Raw genomic sequence first — 22,942 nt, forward strand, 5'->3', positions numbered from 1 at the left:
TTGGGGCTTCAGTGTGGGGTGGGGGGGTGGGGGGATGTCATGGGCAAAAATCCTCTACCCTTTCATAGCACAGCTTGAGAGGGAACCCAGGGCCGAGGCAGCTGGTTGAGCAGGGGAGCTGGAGGTACTGGGAGATGCCCACCCAGCCCTTGCAGGTAGCCTGCAGGTGCCCAGGACCCCAAAGGGGGAGCCCAGGCCTAGGATGCTCTCCTGAGTCAGATATGCTGTCAGCACACCCTGGCTGTCTCCCTTCAGGCCTCAGCCCTGCTGTTGATGCTCCTCACCCACCACAGTGAGGTAGAATATGAGAAGAACAAGCTCTCGTTGGCTCCTGTTGTCTTGCCACAGGGTTTGCACTGCTCTTGTGCCACTCCAGGGTGCTTTGCAGCACCTACATTGGCCAGTTGCCACAGATGAGGAGCCCAGGCACCTCTGCAGCTGGTAGAACAGCACTTCACCCTCATTATGTGCCAGCCCTCAGCACAGGGGAGATGGCTCAGGCCTTTTGCCACCCATTCCTGGCACCCAGTCACCATCATCTTTCAGCTGCCTTGTGACTCCATTTGGCAGCCACTCAGAGCACTCTGTTAGCTCTCCCTGCATTAGCTCTGCTAGTTGGCACCAGAGCTGCTCCACACATCAGACACCTCCACAGCGAGGGACTCAGGCACAACCTTCTGTGCTGTGCAGGGAGGCTGCCCCAGACCCCCCTCCACATCCCGCCCTGGGGCAGGGAGCTGTGGGGCACCTACCTTCTTCCCAGCACAGCCCAAGAGATGTGCAGAGTCTTCCTCCCTGCCCTCCTGCAGGGCAGCCCAGCCACAGGCAGGAATGCCAGGGTAGTGCCATAGTGGGGATCCCTTTCCCCTTCTCCCACCCCGGCCCACAGCTGCCACAAGCCACCAGTAGGCTGCAACTGTGGAGGAAAGTGCTTGTTTCTCCCCCCCCTCCCACACCTTCTCTCCCCCAATTCACCTGCTAGGACACACACAGCAGCAGAAACAGTCTGCCTCAGTGTTTATAAAACTACCCACCCCCCCACCCCCCCCAGTTAGTTTTACAATGGGAGCTGGGCAGAGGCTCCAGCTGGGCCCAGACCCCCACGTCTGGCTCAGCTCAGGCTGGGGCCTGCCCTCCAGTTCCAGGAAGCAGGTCCGTGCTGGCAGGTGCAGGTACGGAGGTCCCTGCTCTCTCAGGGCAGCGCAGGAACAGTTCGGAGCCTGAGGCCAAGGCCCAGGGCCATGGCTGGTGGTAGGAGTTAATTCAGGCCCTTGGAAAGTGGCCAGGAACCAGGTCAGCCCAGCTGCAGCTCCAGGGGCAAGGGACAGGAACGGAGGAGATGCCGGAGCCGTCAGCAAGGAGGAAGGTTCACAGTTGTGCTGCTGGGGTGAGCCGCTGTCTGTGCCCACAGCCTGCTCCACCTGCCCACCGAAGCACAGCAAGGGCAGAGGGAGGCCTGGCAAGGGCAAGGCAAACTGAGTTCAGGTGTTCCTTGCTGGAAAAGGCTAAAAATTCATGCAGGCAGTGGAACAAGAGGTCAGTGTGTGGAGGGGCGAGGGCAGGGTGGCAGAGGGGCGAGCTGGCATCAGCCCTGGGAGGAGACGATGGGGCGGCTGATGGTGCTGTTTGTTGTCATAGCCGAGAGCTCCCATCTGTAACACACCGAGGGGACGCCGGTGAGAGGAAGGACAGACAGCAGCCAGGGCTGGAGCAGCTCTGCTGCACGCCAGCTTCAGCTGTGGCCTCCAGCCCACCTCAAAGCTGCACAGTGCCAAAGGCGACCCTCAGCCCGGGCTGGAGCACCCCAAGGGCAGGGTGCACCCTCCCAGCAAGGCACGTGGTACCTGATGTCATGGGGAAGGCAGGACTGGTCCAGGCTGTACTGAATCACCGCCAGCTTACACAGCGTCTTCAGACTGGGGCCTGTGGAAAGAGGGCAGTCAGACACAGCAGTCCTCATCTGGGCACTCTGTGGGCAACAAGGCATCCTGCAACCAGTACCACAGGAAACAGGGCAGCACATACTGGCCATCCCTCTGAGGGGCAAGGCAGGGCACACACCAGGGACAGGCTGGAGCAGCTTTCTGTGCTCCTGCAAGAAGCCTGTGTGAAGAGCCACAAGCCCAGCTCAGGCCTACAACAGCAGCTGCATCTCTGGCTGGGCTGCCTGAAGCCACAGGCACTAGCCAGGGACAGCTGCCTGGCTCTGAGAGGCACACCCAGAGCCATGAAGGACAGGGCATGGTGCTTCACATTTGGGGCCTGCTCGAGGGCACCTTGTGGGGAGAGGCACAGGCTGGGGGTGGGGAGTGCTTACGTACTGAAGTCAAGGATGTAGAGATCTGAATGATCCATCAGGTCAAATTCATCACCCATTCCCTCCTCTGGAGACGGGCTGCAGAAGTCAAGCAAAGCACCAGTCAGTGCCAGAACACTTGTCCACCACTTACAGCCCCATGGGTTCCCCAAGGGCTGAGCAAGCCCAGCGCTGTTCCTGGCCTGCCTGCCCCATGCAAGGACCCTCTAATCCCTCCTGTCCCCCCACAAGCCATTACTGTCAGAGCTCGTCACAGAGCAGGCAGCGCTGCCCCGCTCCAGCAGTTGGGCAGAAGCATGCAGTACCTTCTCTGCAAGCCACAGCAGGGAACAGGAGAGCCACCTCCTTTTCACATGTGGCCACAGTAACCGAGTTGCAAGCCTCCCCCTCACCTCACTTGCCTCTTACTTTACAACACCTCCAAGCACAGGCCCCCCTCTGCAGGGAACATCCCTGTTCCCCTCTTGTAGCCTGATCAGCCCCTGGCTGGTTGCACGCTCTTACTTCCCCAGCTGCCTCCGAAATCACTCTCCAACAAGTAAGCAACCCTGGGGCTTCCCCCAGAACTGTGGCACCCACCCTTGGGGTCTGAGGAGGGTGCTGGCAAACAGCTGTCCCCAGAGCTGAGTGCTTTCAGTGGATCTGCCTCTCCTAAGAGCTCCAGTGAGAGAGGCAAAGCCGAGCCCCCAGACAATGCTGAGACTGACTCTGAGGAGGCTTGAGGAGGGATGTTACCACAGCTCCTGAAGGCAGGCATGTTTGCACAAACATCTGGCCTGCTCTTTGTGTGACAAACAGGCCCCAGGGGTTGCCCCAAACAGGGAAGGCCAGACAGGCTGACATCACCTGGAGCACCCAGCACGCTGTTGGAGACCAGCCAGCTTCACAGCAGTGCCAGATCATGAAATGCTGCTCTAGTACCATGTTGAGAAACACATACAGATCAAACCACCTGGGCAGGTGTGGGTCAGCCTATCCCTACCTGGCCCAAAACACCACATGGGGTAGCATGACAGAGCCCACACTGTCTTTTGACAGACCTCAGGCCAGCTTCCCCTCATGGCCATGGGAAGGCATGCAATGGGAAGTAGAAGAATTCAAGAGAACATCACATGGGACAGGCATCTGACATGGGAAGAACCAGACAGCGACCAAAAAGCTGGACCAGTGTCTCCAGTCAGGGAGGTAAGAGAAGCTGGAGACCCAAGACAGCTTTTTGCAAGGCATTCCAGCTGTGCTGCAGGGCCACAGCTTGTGGGAGCCATGACCTATCTCCAGAGATGGTGGAAGACTCAGCAAGTGGCTGGTGGCCATCCAGATTCCCTGTGACCTGGAGAGGCAACGAAAGGAGCCATACACTGCAGGCAGTGCTGCTGTGCTGTGCTCTCCCTGCCTACCTCAGCTCTAGCTTTCTAGAGCTGCTTAGAGCATCTGCAGACTGCCACATGCCACATTACTCACAAGTCATGCCACAGAAACCTCCTCCTGCCTGTAGTGTCTCTGGAACACTGATGCTGCTGGGGATGGAGGCAGCATGCGCTGTACCAACGCCGAACGCTGCCGTGGGCCAGAGTGTGACCAGCCAAGCTGCTTTCTCCCAGGACAAGATGGAAGGTGCTTTGCAGAAGTACAGTTTTTTCTCAGAGGAGTGAAGGTGACAGCACAGAGGAAGGACCTGGAGGCAGACACTGAGGTCTGGCTTAGTGGCAGCTCGCCCACAGCAGCCATATAGACCTGCTGCATTAGCACCACCTCTCCAGGAAAAGCTCACAGGTTAGCAGCCTGCAGCCCAGAGAACATGCTGTTTCCTTAGCTTGTGTTCCTCTCAGTAGGCCAGCAGCTGGACTGCTTTTGGGTTCTGCTGCATGAGCTGAAGTTACACACCGAGCACAACAGCACAAGGTTTAGAGTAGATTGTGCCCAGCCACGTGCTGTTCATGGCTCCAGCTCTCAGGTGGTTCAGATCCATCACTGTCACTTTAGCATGGCCACTGAGATGTTGGGAAAGCAGCACAGAGAAAGCAGCTAGGAAACATCTGCATTGCAGTGCAAGGCCAGAGACATTTCTCACTCTGACTGCAGGAATCACCATGGGCTCCAGCTCCCTGACTGTGCCAAAACAGTGATGGTATTTCAGAAGACTGAGTATGTGCCAGGTATGAGTCATTTTAAGCCAAACCCAATTTGCCAATACTCCTGTCTGACATTGGTCCTGGAATGGTAGTGAAGAGCTCTGACTTCAGGGGTTTCTAGGGAACAGGCAGCCTCACCTATCGATCCCTGCCTCTGAGGTCAACCAAAGCACCCGAGCAACTGGTCACCCCAGCACAGAGGGATCAGCCTGTCTGTGCTGGAACAGTAGTGCTCAGACCAGGGAAAAGCACTCCCATGGCTGCCTGTTGTTTAGAGAATTAGAAAGAAGGGAAAGGTGTTTTAAGACCACAAGGCAATTGAGCATGGCCTCATTGCTTAGTGGGCACCTCATGCAGCGACTTCTCACTCCGGTGTCACTTGTAAAGCTCAGTGGGTCATAGGTAGTGACATCTCATGGAACATGAGACAGTACCTTCCCCACCCCACCCCCAGTTCCCATAACCCTAGCAAAAACTGCAGGGCACAGCTCACTGCTGGCAGAGAAGACCTATTGCTGATGGGTCCCATCTGCCCGGATACAGGCAAGAGCCCCTTTAATTCCACCCCTGCGTGCTCACCATGTCACAATCTAATCTCGTATCCACGTCACAGGAAACCCCAGACCATCCCTTATCTTTCAAAGGAAAAGCCAGCAGGCACCACGTCTGCAGCTTTAATCACCACACTGCAAGTAGTTAGGGAAAGCCTGGAGTTCAAGACCAGGAGAGCTGTGACTCCCAGACAAGCAGGCTGCAGGGCACCCTCTTGCCAGCCAGAGCCCAGCCAAACCCTGCTCTGGCTGCACAGCAACTCAGCATGTTGGCAAACGCTCGTGGGTCCTGCACCCAGCAAGAGACCCTACTCTTTGAGTCCAGTATTCCCAAGCCTTGCCAGGGAACAACGCAGCCTCCAGCTGAACATGGCTCAGCATCTGTCCAGCTCAACTCCAGTTTATAGCATTCCCTCTCCTCCTCATCCTCCCTTGTGAACGGCCTCTGCACGCTGGAGTGTTGGTGTTTTCAGGATGAAACCAGGATGAAACGGGTAACAGGAGCAGCAAGCGCAGCGCTACTGGATTGCTGCTGGCCACAGTGAGAGGCCACAGCTGGGCCAGAAGGATCAGGGTCTGGGCAGGACCACAAGAGGAATGAAGCCTTTGGATGCCGGGGGAGCAGTGCCCCAAACAGCCCCCAGCACACGCAATTCCCTGAAGGGAAGGCAGGACATAAAGGGGGTTTGCCTGCCCCCCCCCCCCCCCCCCCCATCCCCCCTGCTGCTGCCTAGCAAGCGGAGCGTGCCGGCTCATCCTCCCAGGAGCCCTGCCAGACCCCCTGCGCTGCACACCCCCCTCCCCAGGCAGGGAGCAGGGGTCAGCAGGCAGACCACAGGGAGTTCTCCATTACAACGACTTCCTGGAAAACTTCTTATCTCGCCCGGCAGCCCCAGAGCACACCTGATAACTGTTACAGGAAGCGAGCTCAGTCCCCATCCCTCTCCCCCTGCCCCAGCCTGCAAGACCCTCCCTCCAGTCCAAGCAGGCTGCATTCCTGGCTACCAGCAGCTCTTCCCAGCCCAGCCAGTGCTGATGAACTGGCCTGCGGTGGGGCTGAGCCCGGATTAAGGAACAAGTTGAATACAGAAATCGTTCGGTGGGGAAGACAAAGCCCCACTGTGTTGCCTGGCAGAGGTGGGCCGAACTCCAGAAAGCTGGTGTCAGGTTTTTGTGGTTTGCTAGCATTTCCTAGGGATGCCCAGGTTTGACCTCAGAGTTCAGCTGCTGCTGTGACACTGCAGCACCTGAGAACATCCAAAGCTGCCACCAAGTCCCACCAAGCCTTCCACTGTACACCAGCACCCAGTATCTGTTTGGGGGACCGAATAACCTCAGCACCTCTGCATACCTCACCTGCACTAAGCACTCCCTTGCACCCACACAGACATCCCACAGCTGAGCATACACACCACAGCACTCCTGGGGCCTGAAGGCACTTCACTCCAGCACACACTGGTATGGTCAGCCCATCATCAGAACCTGATCTACCCTGTCCTCTGCCCCAACCTCTCTTCAGAAGTATCCCAAAGCAGCTACTGCCAGGGTTCCAGAGAGAGCCCCAAAAGGTTTAGATTGGGTATTAGAAAAAACTTCTTCCCAGAGAGGGTTATCAGGCACTGGAACAGGCTGCCCAGGGAAGCCAGTGGAGTCTCCATCCTTGGAGGGATTCAAAACATAGTTAGATGTGGTGCTGAGGAACATGGGTTAGTAGTGGATGGCAAGTTCGGGTGATGGTTGGACTTGATGATCTAAAGGGTCCCTTCCAACCAAGACAATCCTATGATTCTATGATAAAGCTTTCAACAAAACTATGTTGAGAACTGAAAGCATTTCAGATGTCTCTGCAGGGTAGATGCTGGAAAACAGGCCTGTGCTCCAGAGCTGCAATTTGTCATTCCAGACAGAACAGAGCATGTCCTGTTGATGGGCCACTTCCTTTCTTTTAGCAGCTGTTATGGCTCTTGGCTACATCCAGCTGCCTTGCACCCTGACAGTACTGCTTCCAGTGTTTGACAGCTAAATCTGTAACACCAGGTCCCTTTTGTGACTGGAAACTTTGCTAAGGAACAGAAGGGACCATTGCCTTGTTTTGTGTATGGGCTCCTCAAACAGGTCCTTCCTGAGCAGACATCCCACTGCAGCTTGGCAGACTTGCCATGAAGGAAACACTGGGGAGAGCTGGAGGGCAGCATACAGAGGACTGGTCAGTCTGAGGTCTGCTACATCACTGCAGACCAGGATACTTGTTCTTCTGATGGCAGGACCTCCTCCCTCCTCTCCACCATCTCTTTCATGGAATGCCTGACTGCTGTACAACCCCTCTTGAGCAGCATGTTACATACTTCTGCCTCTACTTGTACAAGAAGGTTTCTCACATAAGGTTGTAAAGAACCTAGTGACATCTTCAATTTCTCTGTTGGTCTTTTTCCAGAGGACCCTTGATCTACGTGACTTCTTACACATGGACAATTGCAATGTGCCTCTGACAACTTCATGGGGCAGAGCATGAAGAGACACCATGCTGAAGGGAACAGCAAACCCTCTCACAGAGTCGCCCCACACAACCCACCTGGTGCCTCCAAAGAGAATGATTTTGTCCCCCACTCTGCAGCAGCACTGCCGGCGTCGAGGACATGGGCCTTTCCCCTTGGGTTCAATCTTCCTCCAAGAAAGAGAAACTAAGGAGCAGAAAAGAGTGCACCAGCTTGTCACAAGAGCCTGGCCAAGACTCAGACATAGGCAGGTTCTGGATTTCAACAGAGGGCAGCAAAGCCAGATGCCCACCCACCCCACAGGCACCAACTGCCCCACACACCTCCTCACCAGCAGCAAAGGGAGCAGCTACCCAAGCGTCCCTTCCATGCCAGGCACGGCCGCGGAGCTCTGCCTGCTGAGCCAGGAGCTGCATGCCCAGGCCTCGCCCTTGCCAAGCCCCAGCGTCAGCAGGACGGACGCCCCCGGGAGCCGAGCGGGGCAGGGCTCCGGGAGCGGAGGCAGCCTCCTCGCCCCGGCGCCGGCCGGGTTTGGAGGGAGAACCCCGGGAGCCGGCTCCATCTGCCGGCAGGCGCTGTGGCTGCAGGGAACTCCCGGGACAGCCGGGCAAGGATGCTGGGGGGCTGGTTAGACACTCCAGCACAGCACTGATACCTTCAGGACCTATCGTGCTAGAAAGAACAGCTTGGGGAGCAGCACGCTGGCTGTAATTTTGCTATGCCAAGCAGTTAGCAATCAAAAGGCAAATAAATCAGTCTAATGGACTGCAAAAAGGGTCCAAGTACCCCAAACCAGGTCATGGTTGACTCAGGTTGCCAGCTCAAGAATCACCCCTTTTGCTATACAGTTTCATCTGGTCCAAGAGAGTGATGCTGCAGCTCTAGCTGAGCTGGCTCCACAGCTATGATCTCTTGCTCCTCCAGCCCCATTGTTTCCCTGTATCTTTCTGACAACACTTCTGAACGCTTAAGATGACAACAAGGTTTTGCCAACCACCCTTTGATTAGCCCTGCTTTTCATCAACACTTCCTTTTCCCCTTTCTAATTGAGATTTGGAGATAGTATGAGGAGGAACAGAGGTCTCAAGCACAGTATCAAGTTCCCATCAACACTGCTGGAAGAGCAGTTTCCCCCCAGGCATGCTTCTTGCCCTTGGAGAATGCTCTCATCCGAGCACTCAGACACATGAGGGCCTTGAGAACTATCACCACAGATGAGAAAAGCATAAATACCTGGATTGAATTTCCAGAGATCATGGAAGTGTCTGTTCAGGCGCGCGTTGTAGCCACCAAACACATACAGCTCCCCATTGTAGCTGACTGTGGGGAGTAAGCACAGGTAATCAGTGTGCCACCCAAGGTAGAGAGCCCAGTGGGTCCCTGTCCCAACGTCAAACACTAAGCAAAGTGGCACTGGTTATCCACCTTTGCTGACATCACCTGCAGGGCTACATGCAAGGCTGCTCTGGTGGGCAGCAGCTTTCCACAGAAGCCAGGCCCTGGTACCCCACGCCTCAGCCCCAGGGACCAGACACCTCCTCTCCCGGGAGGCCCACACTCACATGCCGAGTGGCTCCGCCGGCCCTCGGGGAGCACCGGGGTTGGAGGGGAGTCCAGCCAGGAGTTTGTTTCTGTATCGAAGACTTTGATGCGGTTACAGTAGATCTCGTTGTTGGAGTGAAACGGCCCAAACCGATCCGCTCTGCCACCGAACACGTACATCTTGGTTCCGATGATGGTGGCTGAATGGAAGTCTCTCCAGCGAGCTGGCGTACCCTGCCAGGACAGAGTGAAGCAGAACAAGAGGAAGAAGGCAGGTTACCCAGGGAGATGACTCAACTTGATGCAAAAATCGGGGTGGGTGCCTTCTCCTGGAGAACTTCCCCTCCTGCAGATCCCAGCCACAACAAGCTGCAAGACAAGTGTGGGCAGCTACCCCAAAGAACAGCAGATAAGAGACTTCCTCCACAAACCAGAGTGAGAAGCAAACACCAACCTTGGCAGAGATTAGGCTCCACATCATGTTTGTGGTGTCCAATTTATGGATGTCATTTGAAAAGCAGTCAGCCTGGAAGACAGAAGGGCAAGCCTGGTCACAAAGGGACTGAGAGGTCTGGTCACATCTGGAAGGATGCTCTCCTACAGATCTGGAGCATCCCTCTGGAGACAGAACTTTCTCAGAGACACAGTGCTTGCTCCAAAACATCAGGTAGGCAGCATACTTAAGTAGAGGGAGGCAAAGCCCATTTCTTCTCAAAGGTGTCCTGTCTCTCCCTGCAGCTTTCCCAATTTATTTGGCACTCAGTTCCTCCCCCCAAGGCTGTCCTGCACACAGTTTGTACGTTCACAGCAGAACCCTCCCTCCACTCCATGTAGCAGCAGAAGAAAGGGGCACTAACAGGACAGTGAAACTGGCTCTGCTAAGACCACCTGATGAGTGGTAGAAGCTAAGCAACTAAACATCCAGGACCAAATAGACTCAGGGCTTTGAGGAGCCCACAAAACTGCAGCTTGCTGCCTGCAAGAGCCTACATCCACTCAAACAGCACAGACTCCTGCTCCTCCAGGCAGGGGAGACAGCAGCAAGACAGCCACAGGCTTGTTTGGACTCCATTGAAAACTGTTCTTGCTGCTGTAAACAAGACAGTGGAGCTGGCATGTCATTGTCCTTGACAAGAGCAGGAATAAGCCAGGGACTGCCATAACAGAACTCCCACTTTTTTCCAAACAAACAGATGTGACTTTGCACAGCTTTTCCAGAGCCTGGTAATAGGCTGAAGTGATACTTACCCACTCTAAGATGGGAGCATAAGGATTTGCTCAAAGGAGAGTTTGTGCACTAGCTGTCAGCATGCCTATGACCTTCATCTCAAGGTATTTCTTAATGGGAGGGCAAGCAAAAAAGTTTTCTGGCAGGGACTGGCAAGGTGAGAGCATACATATACAGGGAACATGCACCAGATTAGGACAAAACCTCACAGCAGCACTGCAGACATTGGAATGTGATTTTGCTGGCTCATTTCTCAGCCAAATTAAGTGGTTTGCATTTATCTAGCAAAGTGTGACTAAGCAGTGAGCCAGAAAATATTTCTAAATACAGATATTTTACTTTTACCTCTATATATCAATATGTTTTGGGGAAGTAAAAAAAAAAAATCCACCTTTTTCAGGCCTCCTTTCCCCACTATGCTCTCTGCAAAACAGTGGGCATAACCTGAGCAATGAACACCATGACTTTGCAGAGTTATAAACTGAAAGCAACTACAGATACAAATATGTCCTTGTATCCTGCCACCACCATGCCCTGGGTAGGAATACTTCTTTACTGAGAGGGTGTTTGGGCACTGGAACAGGGTCCCCAGGGAAGGGGTCACAGCACCAAGCCTGAGTACAAGAAGCATCTGGACAATGCACTCAGTCACATGCTCTGACTTGGCTGGCCCTGTGTGGAGCCAGGAGTTGGACTCAGTGATCCTTACAGGTTCCTTCCAGCTCAGGATATTGGATCCTGTAAGATTCGATGATTCTTTCCCAAGGGATTGCCAAATAGCAGTTACAGGGACTACTGACCAGCTGTTCATAGCCTCCAAAGATAAACATGCTCTTGGCCAGGACGCAAGCCGAGTGCCCATCTCTGGCTCCTGGGACTATTCCTGACACCTTTGGTGTGAACCACTTGTGTGTGTCTGAAACGAAACAGGAGACAAGGCTTAGAGAATACAGCAGATGTCGGGATAGAAATGAAGAACAAGGAGGTAAGACAGCAATTTTCCTCTTTCACACACAGGATCAGCTTCTCCTGAGAGGCCACAAGCTTCTTCAGGCAAGGCAGGTGACAGAGGTCTCAGCTCCTGGGCACAGCTGCTGGCTGCCACACCTGACAAAGAGCTCACATTTTATGTGTGAGTAGCACAGCACTCCTTGAGCAACGTTACTTTTATTGACTCTCTTGCAAAGCCTATTTGAGAGTCACTTATCAATGCTGCATTTACAGTTTCAATTACAATGAAGTGATGATACAAAGTGGTCCGACTGACCTCATGGCATGGGGATGCTGACTAACCAACTGAGGGAGAACAGACCCAGGCAGAAGTCACTTAACCACAAGCTCACCACATCAACAGAGCTACTGTGCACATCCCCACCTCTGCCACACAGCTCTTTCCATCTTATCTCCTCTTCTTGTCCAGTTCTCATCCCTGCTTCAAGGGAAGCCTTCCTCACTCCCCATCCTTCATGGTTCCCTTCACACTGCTCCCTGTGAGCCTGCACCAGCCAGATTCCCATCCCTTTACCCACACACTCCAGGGGCTGGCTTGATTTAAAGGAGGACTTTAAATCCAGCCAGAGCTGTTCTCCATGCCAGGGCAACGTGGAACCAAGCCAGTGATTCACTGCCAAGCACAAACAGGCACCTGTCCCAAAAGCCCAGAGAGGCACAGATAAGCCTCGAGGCAGCAGGAGACATTCTCCCCACCCTCCCTAACTGCTGCAAACTGCCAAGAGCAGTGCTTATTTCAGGAAGCGGGAATATTGGAGCCGAAACAACATTCTTCACGAGGGTAACTTCTCTGAACTTGGCCTGCAGCCACAGCTACCCACCTAGGCTCCAGCTGGAACCACACAAAGGGGCTTGCAAGGTCAACAGAATCCCTGGGCAGCCTCTAATGAGAAAGCTGCAGCAGTTATCAAGTTACTTTCCTTCATGGGGTGGCTTCCAAGCCCAATCACACGGTAGCAGTGAGAGCTCACCCAAGCACAACATGTCAAATTAGAGATGGAAAAGACCTCCACTTGTGATCTGCTCAGCACCCCAGGGGACAAAACTGTAGTTAGCCAGGATTTGACCCAGTCTGATGCAACTCCTGCAGCAGAGCTTAGGCCACAGACATGGGACTGCAATTGCCAGCTTCACTTTCCAGGATTGGCAGGGGACAGGCACAGTGTGTACAGACAGCTGCAGAGGGTTTAGACCAGAAGGGCCTGGCCTTTCTGTTAATTTTCACTTAATGCTGAAGTGCTGGAGTTGGCAGGGAGATCAGACAGCTCCCACTACAAGGTCTCTGTAGAGGCAGATGTTTACCAGTGGCTTCCTGGGTGTCAGGAGAAGGGGAAAACGCTGTGCTCAGAGAGCAGCTCCAAGCTGAGACACTTTTCCTAGGAACCCATGACCAAGTGACAGAAGAAGCCATTTCCTTACAAGTCCAGCAAGCCAATTACTGGTCAGTATTTATATGGACTCACCTCCAGAATCCAGAGATACTTCTTCCCTTTCCTGACACTCCTGTCCACCCAGCTCCCGATGATGCCTTTTTTCCCCAGCTGCTCCAGCAGCACTACAAAGCCACCCAAAAGGCTCAAGGAGTTTATCTTTCAGGTTTATCTAACTTGACTCACACCTTCCCTCATTTTGTCATCCTGTTTCTGAATACTTCTGTGTTTTATTTCTCACCCTCCTCCATGGTTTCAGAAAGGAGGACCACTCCAGAGAGGAACCAGAATCCTCAAGAGCTGTAGGCCCTTCCTGATGCAACCTTCACCCACAATTAAGGAACCACAGAGAGAGAACAAGCTTCAGCTGTAGTTACTATCAGAAAGAGCACACAAAGCTGACAGAAAAATTAAAATCAGCTTAGCTATTGGACAAGCTCAGTAATCCCTGTTCAAAGGTTTTTACAGAAAGTGTGCAGACATCCTGCTTCCCTCCTAAACCTGCTGAAACAGTCAGCGACACAAATGCCTCACTTGCACCACTTCCTCGAGACTGTCACTTCACAGAGAGACTGGGGGAGGCAGGAAAACAAGTTGGGGATCAATGCAGTGGGGCAGAGAGAAGGGTCTCAGCAACAAGAGCCGTGACAAGGAAGAGCAAGAAGCTGGAACTTACTGACGTCGAAGGCATAGAGCACGTTGCAGGCTCCCTCCGTGTCGTTGCGGCCACCCCATATGTAGACGGTGTCATCTATGAGCACTGCTGAGTGTCCATACCTCATGTAGGGCACCTCTCTCACGTGGTCTCGGCTGTTTGTCCACACTGGAGGCAGTTTGACCCAGCGCAGAGACACTGAAAATACAGATTTGAGCCCAGGTCAAATATTAAGCCCACGACACAGGCTCAAGGGTCACAGCCCATCCTGCATGGTGCTTTCCCCCTCTTTTGACAAGGTGCAGAAGACAAAGGAAGACAAAGCTGTATCTGACCCTGAGTGGTCGCTGGTTAAGAAACAGGGAAGCAGAGTTTTCCCACATGCTCCTGTCACAGGCAAGACTAGAGGGAGGACCAAAGGACTCTAGACAGAAACGAGCTGAACGGTACAGAAGAGGTTTCCTCTCTGGCTCATCCCAGGCTGTGGGTGAAGGGACAGCACACACACACACACACACACACACAAATAGGGGAAGGAAGAAGGAAAAGTGTGAAGGTGACAATCAATGTGGACCCTGCTTCAGGCTAGTGATACTGTTGAAGAGACTCCAAGCTGGAAGAATGAGCAGCACAGGAGTAACTCAGAGCAGCAACGTGAAGGCATCATTCAGATGTGCTGTCGTGCGGGTTCAGTAAAGCAGTGCAGCAGCTTCGTAGGAACAGGGTCTGCTTGCTTCTGGTTTGTAAGCTGTAGGCAAGACAGCTGGCTCCTTTACCCCCACCCATACCTTAGCTGTCCCTGCTAACACTGCATTACTAGTCAGAGTTCCTTGTGATTACAGGTTCTCCTCCCTGGCAGCCTGTGTGTCACGTTCAGCAGTAGCCGGAGCAGTCAACAGCTATTACAGGGTTTAATGACGGTGCAAGAGTCGCAGCCAGTGTTACATGGCCATTACATAACAGCACCCAGACACCCTCCCTCTACCACATGTACAGCCTCCAGTTTTGTACAGAGACACAGAGAGAACACAAACCATAGCAGAAACCAGCCTGCAGTTCCCCTGAAATACTAACATAGGGAAAAGGAAAGGGCCAGGCATCTTAAAAGGTGATCATCTAGCCCAAAGGCAGAAAGGGCACCCAGAAAGCACAGCCAACACTAACATCAGGCTAGACAGGATGTTCCCTACCTAAACCACAATCTTTCTTCCCAGCTTTCAAAGAGCAATTGTTAGAAACCTGGCATCTTGGCTTTGACACTGGAACCTGGCAGTGTTAACTGAGGAAGGACTTGGGAAGCCAGTGCCACCTCCCACATGGTGGCTGCAGCATCATGACCCTTTAATGTTTGGGAGTGGTAAGAAGGGCAGACAATGCAAGAGCATTCCTTCGGCCACAGTAATGATGCTTCTGCCGTAACAGCAGCGCCCTCTTGGCATGGTTTACAAGCTACAACATTCAACCGTCTTGAGCATGACTAACCAGTCCCTCTGGACACAGAGGGGTGTCTTTGCTCACAAGATCATCCTGATCTACACACCCCCCCTACCCAGCAAGGGGCTCACCCTGGCAGCCCTGTGTAGCCAGTGCCTTTATCCACCACTGCACTCTCCACAGGCAGATTTAGGGGAGTGAACTCCCTGCATCTTAGTTTTGTCTACATGCCCCCTGTGTGTGAGGAGAGCATTCAGCATGCTGTCCAGTCTGCAAAATCAGTCACTGGTTCTCTGCTCTTGTCTCCATTCAGCTGGACCCATACAAGCATCTGGGTGGTTTTCAGCCACCTGCCTAATTATAGGCAAACAAATTCATGTACCAGCTCAGTAACCTCTTTGGTTACTGAATGAAGAAACAGCCTGCCCCAGCACAGCCATGGCTCCAGCTCAGCCCCCTGACAGACACTGCCTGCCCTATGCAAATGGCTCCAGCTGTTTTGCTGAGCTGTTTTGTTGTGAATCTGTGTGAAAGCCACTGAGGAAGTGGGAGGGCCTCTATCCTAGCAACACACTTCTACTGTCACCATCACGCCAGCAGTGGCTGCCAGCCTCCCCCATGAGGAAGCTGCTCAAGAGATGTAATGGAAAGCACTGGCTTCCACCTTGCTGCTTCCATGCTAGGGGCAGCAGAGCAGAGTCAAGCTGCAAACCTGGATGGGGACCTGAGCCAGCGAAACACCACCTACCTCTTTGCACCTAGTTGAGTTAGGTTCACGGAGAACAAGGACAAAACAAGCCATTGGCTATGTAATTACTTCTGGTGAGCCCTTACCCTAGCAGTCTGCTGGACTACAGCCCTTCTGTGCCCTGCCCTTGAAGCTGAAGAGACATCTACACCTGACAGCTCTTCTGGAAGTCAAAGCGAGACAGCACGCTACAGAGCATCAACCTGTTGAGCAGCAGTGGGCAAGAAAGCCAATAATAACCCAGCCCAGCAAGCCACTCCTCCAGGCAGAGCAAGGACACCTTTACCTGCGTTAAAGACGTGGACATCGATCTGCCGCAGAGTCTCATAGTCCTCTCCGGAGCAATACCCGCCGAAGGAATAGACCTTGTGCCCGACAGCCACGGCCGCGTGGTTCACCCTCCGCGGCCCACCTTCCAAGTGCACTGCCCACCGTAGCATTCCTCTCCGCAAGCCAGGCAGCCTTCAGGGTCCCCAGCGCCACAGCCACATGCTTCCTGGGCCACCACGACGTCACCTGGCTCTGTAAAAGAGACAGAAAGCTAAAATCATAGAATGGTCTGGGCTGGAAGGGACCCCAAGGATCACAGAGCTCCAACCCCCCTGCCACAGGCAGGGCCACCAACCTCCAGGCCTGGATCTACACAAGGCTGCCCAGGGCCCCATCCAACCTGGCCTTGAACACCTCCAGGGATGGGGCATCCACCACCTCTCTGGGCAGCCCGTTCCAGCACCTCACCACTCTGTAAAAAGCTTCCCCCTAATATCTAATCTAAACCTTCCCTCCTTCAGCTTCAATCCATCCCCCTTGTCCTGCCATTGTCTGCCCTTTTAAAAAGTTGATTCCCCTCCTGTTTCTCTGCTCCCTTCAGGGACTGGAAGGCTGCAAGAGGTCCCCCTACAGCCTTCTCTTCTCCAGGCTGAAAAAATAACACAATCCACCTCGCAGGTCTTCCTACCTTCCTTGAATACCAACTACAAAGGTCACATTGCTGTGCCCTCACTCCTCTGCCTCCCAGCTGCAGACTGTTTTACTCTCCCCTTGGGAAAGGGGACACAAGGCAGGTACTGAAACCTGAGCAAGGCTTGGAAGAGAAACAACTCAGGGTGGCTGCACAGGCAGCCCAAGCCAAGAGCCTCTTGGCAGAGGCAAGGGAGCGTCGTGCAGCCGGCTGTGCCCTGGCCATGTACACATCATGGACACGCCGGGACAATTTGTTCACATGAATGAAAAGGTACAGCAAGAGCCAACTGTGAAGGTGAAAAGAACAGAGCCAGAGGCAAAGCAACATGCTCTCTGGGTCAGTCGTGACAAACAGCAGAGGGAAACAGAAATTTAGATCACAGCCCAGCAAGAAAAACCCCAGAAGAACTACCCCCACATAAAGCAGCCCACCACTGGGGATGGGGTCTGCAACACTAGCATTTGGACTCGTTGATTTGAGCACTAGGGTGCAGCTTAATTAAACACAAGAGACTAGAAACCCCCCTGGTCTGGGGAAGCAGCTCTTTGCTACCAACTGGAATAAGGCCTTTTTGTCCCACAGCAAATCCAGGCACAGCTAGGAACACTTTTTAACATCACCTCTCAGTTAAGAAACTGGGACACTTCACACTTCAGCCAGATGGCTCTTAGATCAGCTCTTGGAGAAGCCACCACAGCTGATTTTTGCTGAGATTCTCCTCTGGATTTAAGGATCTGGAGCACAGTCCTGCCCGGGTGCTTCTGAAGAAGTGGGGCAGTTCAGTTCTGGAAGTTTTCCCCCAGCTGAAAACCAGCCTTGGGAAGCAACGTCAGTGTTTCACACAGCCCAAAGACAATTCTCTTATTTTTTTTTAAATTGCTTCTTGGACAGCACAGCCAGACCAGTCCCACACCCAGTTTTAGCATTTGCAGAACTGAAATGTACAGGAGCCTTAGAACAAGGACTAAAATTACTACACATTTTCTCTGTCCATTTTCTTTTAGGGAATTAGTGAGTTTTCACAAAGAGAACTTTCCTCACTGCTCCCCAGCTGCTTCAGAAGGGGCAGAACCATGCTGCTCCCCTCCAACTGTCCTCCCACAGCCCTTCACAGAATCACAAGGTTGGAAAAGACCTTTAAGATAGAGTCCAACCATTCCTGTCGTATGCTAAACCATATCCCTAAGTACCTCATCTACCCCTTTTTTAAACACATCCAGGGATGGTGACTCAACCCCCTCCCTGGGCAGCCTGTTCCAGGCCCCAACAACTCTTTCAGTAAAAAATTATTTCTAATATCTAATCTGACCCTGCCCTGGCACAGCTTGAGGCTATTCCCCCTTGTCCTATCTCTTGTCACCTGGCTGAAGAGACCACCGGCCACCTCTCTACAGCCTCCCTTCAGGTAGTTGTAGGTGGTGATAAGGTCTCCCCTCAGCCTCCTCTTCTCCAAACTAAACACCCCCAGCTCCCTTCAGCCAAGCAGAGCCACTGCTCACAGCCAGGCACATCACACAGCTTGGTCACCTAGCCCATCTGCATACTCTCCCCTGGAGAAAGAGTTGGAGATAGCACCCAACAAGGACCTCCTGGCACAGAGCAGAGCTCAGGCTTCCAGCTCCAGCCATACATACTACAGACCATTCAAAAGCATCCAGAAACTGGTCATCTCATTCCAGAGCTCCTAAAGGTCAGCAGAAATTGAGTAATTTCTTTTCAAAGTTAATTTATTTTTCAAGTTGTCCCCAAAATAGAGACTTGCAGCCAGAGCAGGCTCTGTACCTGAAAGTTACAGCACCAGGACACATGTAAAGCCCCAACAGAAAGCATCCTGCAGCCTTACATGTAGCAGATGAAAGCACACCAAGGAGTCACTCCTGTGAAGCTGCATCTTCCCAAAGCAACCACCATAACCTAAATTGCAGCCAGCAACCCAGAAAGTCACATCAAGCTTTTCTCCAGAAGAGCCCACAAATGGGCCGCCTCCACAACAGGCGATGCCCCACTGAATGCCTGGGTCCTCCCCAAATTCAGATCTAGTAGGTTTGGGGTTTGCTTCTTAAATTACTCTTTTTTTTTAATTATTTCTCCTTAAGCTCTTGTATAAGTCCTCTGCAAAGCTACAGACTAGATGAGTTTCCATGGAGACCACCAAAGTCACCTTTCAGGCTATTTTGAAGGCTTCACATATTTAAATCTGCTTCCTGCCTCAGTCATGAGTTACCACTAAAAATAAAATTAAATCTAACTAATCTTTTCCTCAAAAATCACTTCTTGGTTAAGTGGTTCTGTAAGAGAATCCTCAGCGAACTTAGCTGGACTTCATCACCGGTGTCAACATTTTTAATACTCTTCAGAGTGAGCCTGATCCTGGCAGATTAAAAGGATGAATTTCACTTCCAAGTTCTCCACTGGTTCCTCCTGGCATGGAAGGCAGGCATCAGACCATGCCACTTGCCCTTTTTTGCAAGAAAAGCTGGTAAAACTCTTCTTCACCCTTGGGAGCTGACTGAAGCCGCATAGCGAGGAGCACACTGGCTACCAGAGCAGGAGGCTGGTCTCTTCGCTCCCAACAGGAGCCAGCTACCCTGCCCAAGCTGCTTCTTAATTAAGATTAGTCATAGGAAATGAAGGCTGCACGTCCTAAGAAGTTAATCTGGTCCAAGGAGAGGCAGCAGCTCCAGGCCCAGCCACTTACACCCTAAGGAATGATGTTGATGTTGTTGGAGCAACAATTGTGCAATGTTGTTTCCTACAATTACAGGGAAAGGTTCCCCCAGAGGTCAGCCCTTCCTAGGAGGCAGGAGGTTGTCTGCAGGGTGCGGTGTGGTGGGGGCAATGGGGTTAAAGTTGGCTGCACATCACCTGTTTAGCCTCTTGCCCCCACTCACCAGGCCCGGGACACACAGAAACACCCATCTGCTTTGTGCAAACAAACCCATCTGAAGCATGAAGACATCCTTACAGGATGCATGCCAAGAGGCAGAGGGAAACACAGGGTTTAACAAGCTGCTGTGGTCTCTCCAAACCCCAGTGCTCTTCTCTGCACTGTAATAAAAACATCCAGCTGGACTCCACATTCCTCTTCTGCCACTGGCCACAGCTCCACCCCCAAAGTGTCACAATGTCTTCCCGCCTTCCCCAGGCAGTTTCTGTCCCTTTTTTGGACATGCACGGGACTCCCCACTCCTCCCCGTGCTTTCTGCACCCAGCCCCAGCCTCTCTCCTCTCCTGCCTTTTTGAAAAAACATTTTGTTAGAGCAGCCTCCTGTCCCCAAGGGAGTCTTCCTCCTGCAGTTCCCTTCTCTGCACTACCTGCAGATAGGAGTTAAACACTTCTCCTGCTGAGAAAAAGTTATTTTCTGTCCTAAAACTATGGATGTGGCTCAGTTCCATTTCAGGGTTTGATTTCTGCTTACAGTCTATATGACAAGTACATAAATACCCTGCTTCCCAACCTCCCCTGACATTAGCTAGCGTGCCTTAGATGCCTCTGAAGATTACACAGGGCGCAGCCAAGGGGGAGAAGAGAACAGCAGAATCAATGTGAAACCATTCACTAACAATTTCCCCCCCAGCACACAATAAACCATGCAATTGCACACTCTGATTTCTCACCTAGGTCACCAGCAACAGGGATGTATGCTATAAAACACAGGAACACTGATAGGACAGAGGTAGGAAAGATGGAGAGGGGCTCTTTATCAGGGAGTGGAGCAACAGAACACGGGGTGATGGCTTTAAACTAAAAGAAGGGGGATTTAGCGTCAATATTAGGAAGAAATTCTTCCTTGTGAAGGTGGTGAGGCCCTAGCAAATGCTGCCCAGAGAAGCTGTGGCTGCCCTATCCCTGGCAGTGTTCAAAGCCAGGTTGGATGGGGCTTCGGGTAACCTGGGCTAGTGGAGGGTGTCCCTGCCCATGGCAGGGGGTTGGGACTGGATGGGCTTTGAAGTCCCTTTCAACCCAAACCAGTCTTTGGTCCTGTGAAATTGTATCAGGGAACTGGGAGGGCACTGTCTGCAAGAGGCAGTACACATTCAAGCTCAGAAAGCATCTGGTTTGCCTAACTCTGCACTGCAAACCAAAGGGCCAGCTAGCAACACTAACATTCATCACAAATTACGGGAAGGGCTTTCACACCACCAAAACATTAAGCCTGACTCGTTTAAATCAGAGAAGCTGTTGCTACTACCAAAGGACAGAAGGATAACAGAAGTGATGCCTTCCCCATGGATTCATGGTGAGCTATGCATGTATCCCTTTTCTGGGTCCTGACAAGCCACCCCTCTCCTCCCCAGCAATCTCCACAGTTTGCCTACACTCTCACCAGTTGAAGGTCTGAGGACTGTCCTTCACCATGTCCAGATGGAATCATGCCCCCACACCCCCAGGAACTATAACTGTATCCTTAAAGGGAAACCAAAAAGCTCCATCTGAACAAGCACATTTCTCACACAGTGAGAGAAGAGATTTTCTAGATTAAGAAAAAAACCCCCCAAAACCCAAAAAAAACCCACTTACAAAGAAACCATACTATGCTCTTTTAGCTCTGCACACACTCACTCACCTAAGACCAGGGAGCTCTGGCTGCCTCTCTTCCCCCAGTCTCAGCTGGGAAAGGGACGCACACACTTGGGGTCCCCTTTGCAGACAGACAGACAGACAGACACACCTGCTTCTGCTCAAGCCACCGCTTGCTTTCACCGATGCACACATCAGCTCCTCACTTCACCTCTCCAACAACTAGCAGATCCTTTCATTTTGAGCTCACACAGGCAGCAATCACGCAACCTTCACAACTCTGAGTTTTGCTGGTCCAGCATCACCCCCCCAGCGAAGCAGAGAGAAATTTCAGCTGAGATCCATGGCAGGCCCTGCCACCCACAGCCAGGAATAAGAGCCTTCCTAAAAAAAACCAGGTTATACTTCACCTGTTGTTGAAGCACCCAAAGCTGATGATGCTACAAATTAAGTGAGCGCAGCAATGAGTTGTTCCTGTGTCACTAAGCACGGGGAGGCTAAAATTAAAGGGTGCTCAAAATAACCTGCTGTGGTCCCACAGAAACGCCTGAAGCCCTCCACTGACCGTGCACAGCACCACGAGCCCAGCAGGTCCCCAGTTCCAGAGCAAACCCGTGCAGCAACAGCTGTGGGGTGACCACAGGCTGGCTCTGTCACCACAGTCAGGAGGGACACTTGACCACAAGTGGAAGCTCACGAGTCTGTTAGCAGAGAAATAGCTAGGGACACCCTTCAACACCTCCTTGTTCTTCATCAAGCGCTGACACCCAGCAAAGGGAGCGCAGCAATTCAGCCAGGGCATTTCGCTGCTAAGGAGGAGGACAAACAGGTTCTTAAGTCAGCTCTGCACTCTCTGTATACCCACATCTCTGGCTGCTCTGTTGTCTGAAGGGGCACGTATTTAGTTGAAATAACTTCATCCTAACTACTCCATCTTGCACCCATCAACAGAGTCTTCCCCCACAACATATACCCATCTGAGACCATCAGGAAAAAACCTGATAGTAGTAATAAATATCATCTCATTGGCACAGCTTCCAAAACTGCTGTGGTGACTTGACCAAAGTGGCACAGATGGGGTGGGAGAGAGTAAGGATGAGTTTTACAGTCAGATTTTTCAGCTGTTTGTTCTATTTGCTTTAGACTTTCTATTTCCAATCCTTACAATTAACTGTGAAAGCATTTCATTTGAGAGAAAACCTACTGACTAAGCCCAAGCACAGCGGCCAGATGATAAACTTAGAACAAAAACACATGTCCTTAGATCCACTTCTGCACATGCAGAGCGCACTGGGCCGCCTCATTCCTCCACAGAAAGAGACCTGGAGCAGGTTCTGAAAGCTGCTCAGTTCTGCTGCAGTCAATTCCCACAGCAAGGGGGAGAAACCCAGCCAGAAGCAGCCTGGGTTTTGAAGGGCTCTCACCCTGTTGTCACCCCCAGAATCACAGCACCACCCCAAGCAGAGAAGCCCACTGGCCCTGCAAAGTCACTCCAGAGAGCGAATCCTACCGTGTGGCTGCTTCGGTCCCGTCTCCCAAAAGATGCCAGCCAGAAAGTTTAGTAATACTTAAAATAGCCCAACCAGCTCACGGCAGTCCATACAGACAGTTCTATTTCAAGCCCGCCCAACTTACTGTTAGCGATAACATGAGAGCCGCCCGCTTTCCTCACCCGTGCTTGACATTTATCTGATGCTGTGGCTATTAAGGCTAAGGCAGTGTGAAACTGCAAGCTTGCACATTCAGCAGCTCGGACGCTCGCAACGCAATTCCAGCGCCAGGAAACCAGACGGTGCTAGAACAGCAGCCCCTGAGCTCGTTAACCGAGACTGATCTGGAAGCCGGTGTGTTAGACCCGGGAATCACAGGCCACACCGCCCAGGGCAGACACAAAACCCAGCGTCCCTCCCTGC

The 22,942-nt window shown here is 52.5% G+C and overlaps 1 protein-coding gene across 1 annotated transcript; it reads right to left on the bottom strand.

Moving 5' to 3' along the window:
- Positions 1 to 1,050: 1,050 nt before the first annotated feature.
- On the bottom strand, positions 1,051 to 22,550 carry KLHDC3 (kelch domain containing 3). The gene is made up of 11 exons (XM_084262008.1): positions 22,540 to 22,550; positions 15,830 to 16,065; positions 13,383 to 13,559; positions 11,066 to 11,181; positions 9,492 to 9,563; positions 9,058 to 9,271; positions 8,729 to 8,815; positions 7,573 to 7,681; positions 2,322 to 2,395; positions 1,845 to 1,923; positions 1,051 to 1,652 (listed from the first exon to the last, which is right to left on the bottom strand). Exons 2-11 carry the CDS (start codon positions 15,981 to 15,983, stop codon positions 1,586 to 1,588), a joined length of 1,149 nt encoding a protein of 382 aa, XP_084118134.1. The 5' UTR covers positions 15,984 to 16,065; positions 22,540 to 22,550; the 3' UTR covers positions 1,051 to 1,585.
- Positions 22,551 to 22,942: the final 392 nt, after the last annotated feature.

Source organism: Gallinula chloropus (genome assembly GCF_964237585.1).
Source record: "Gallinula chloropus genome assembly, chromosome: 3".
Lineage (NCBI taxonomy): Eukaryota > Metazoa > Chordata > Aves > Gruiformes > Rallidae > Gallinula > Gallinula chloropus.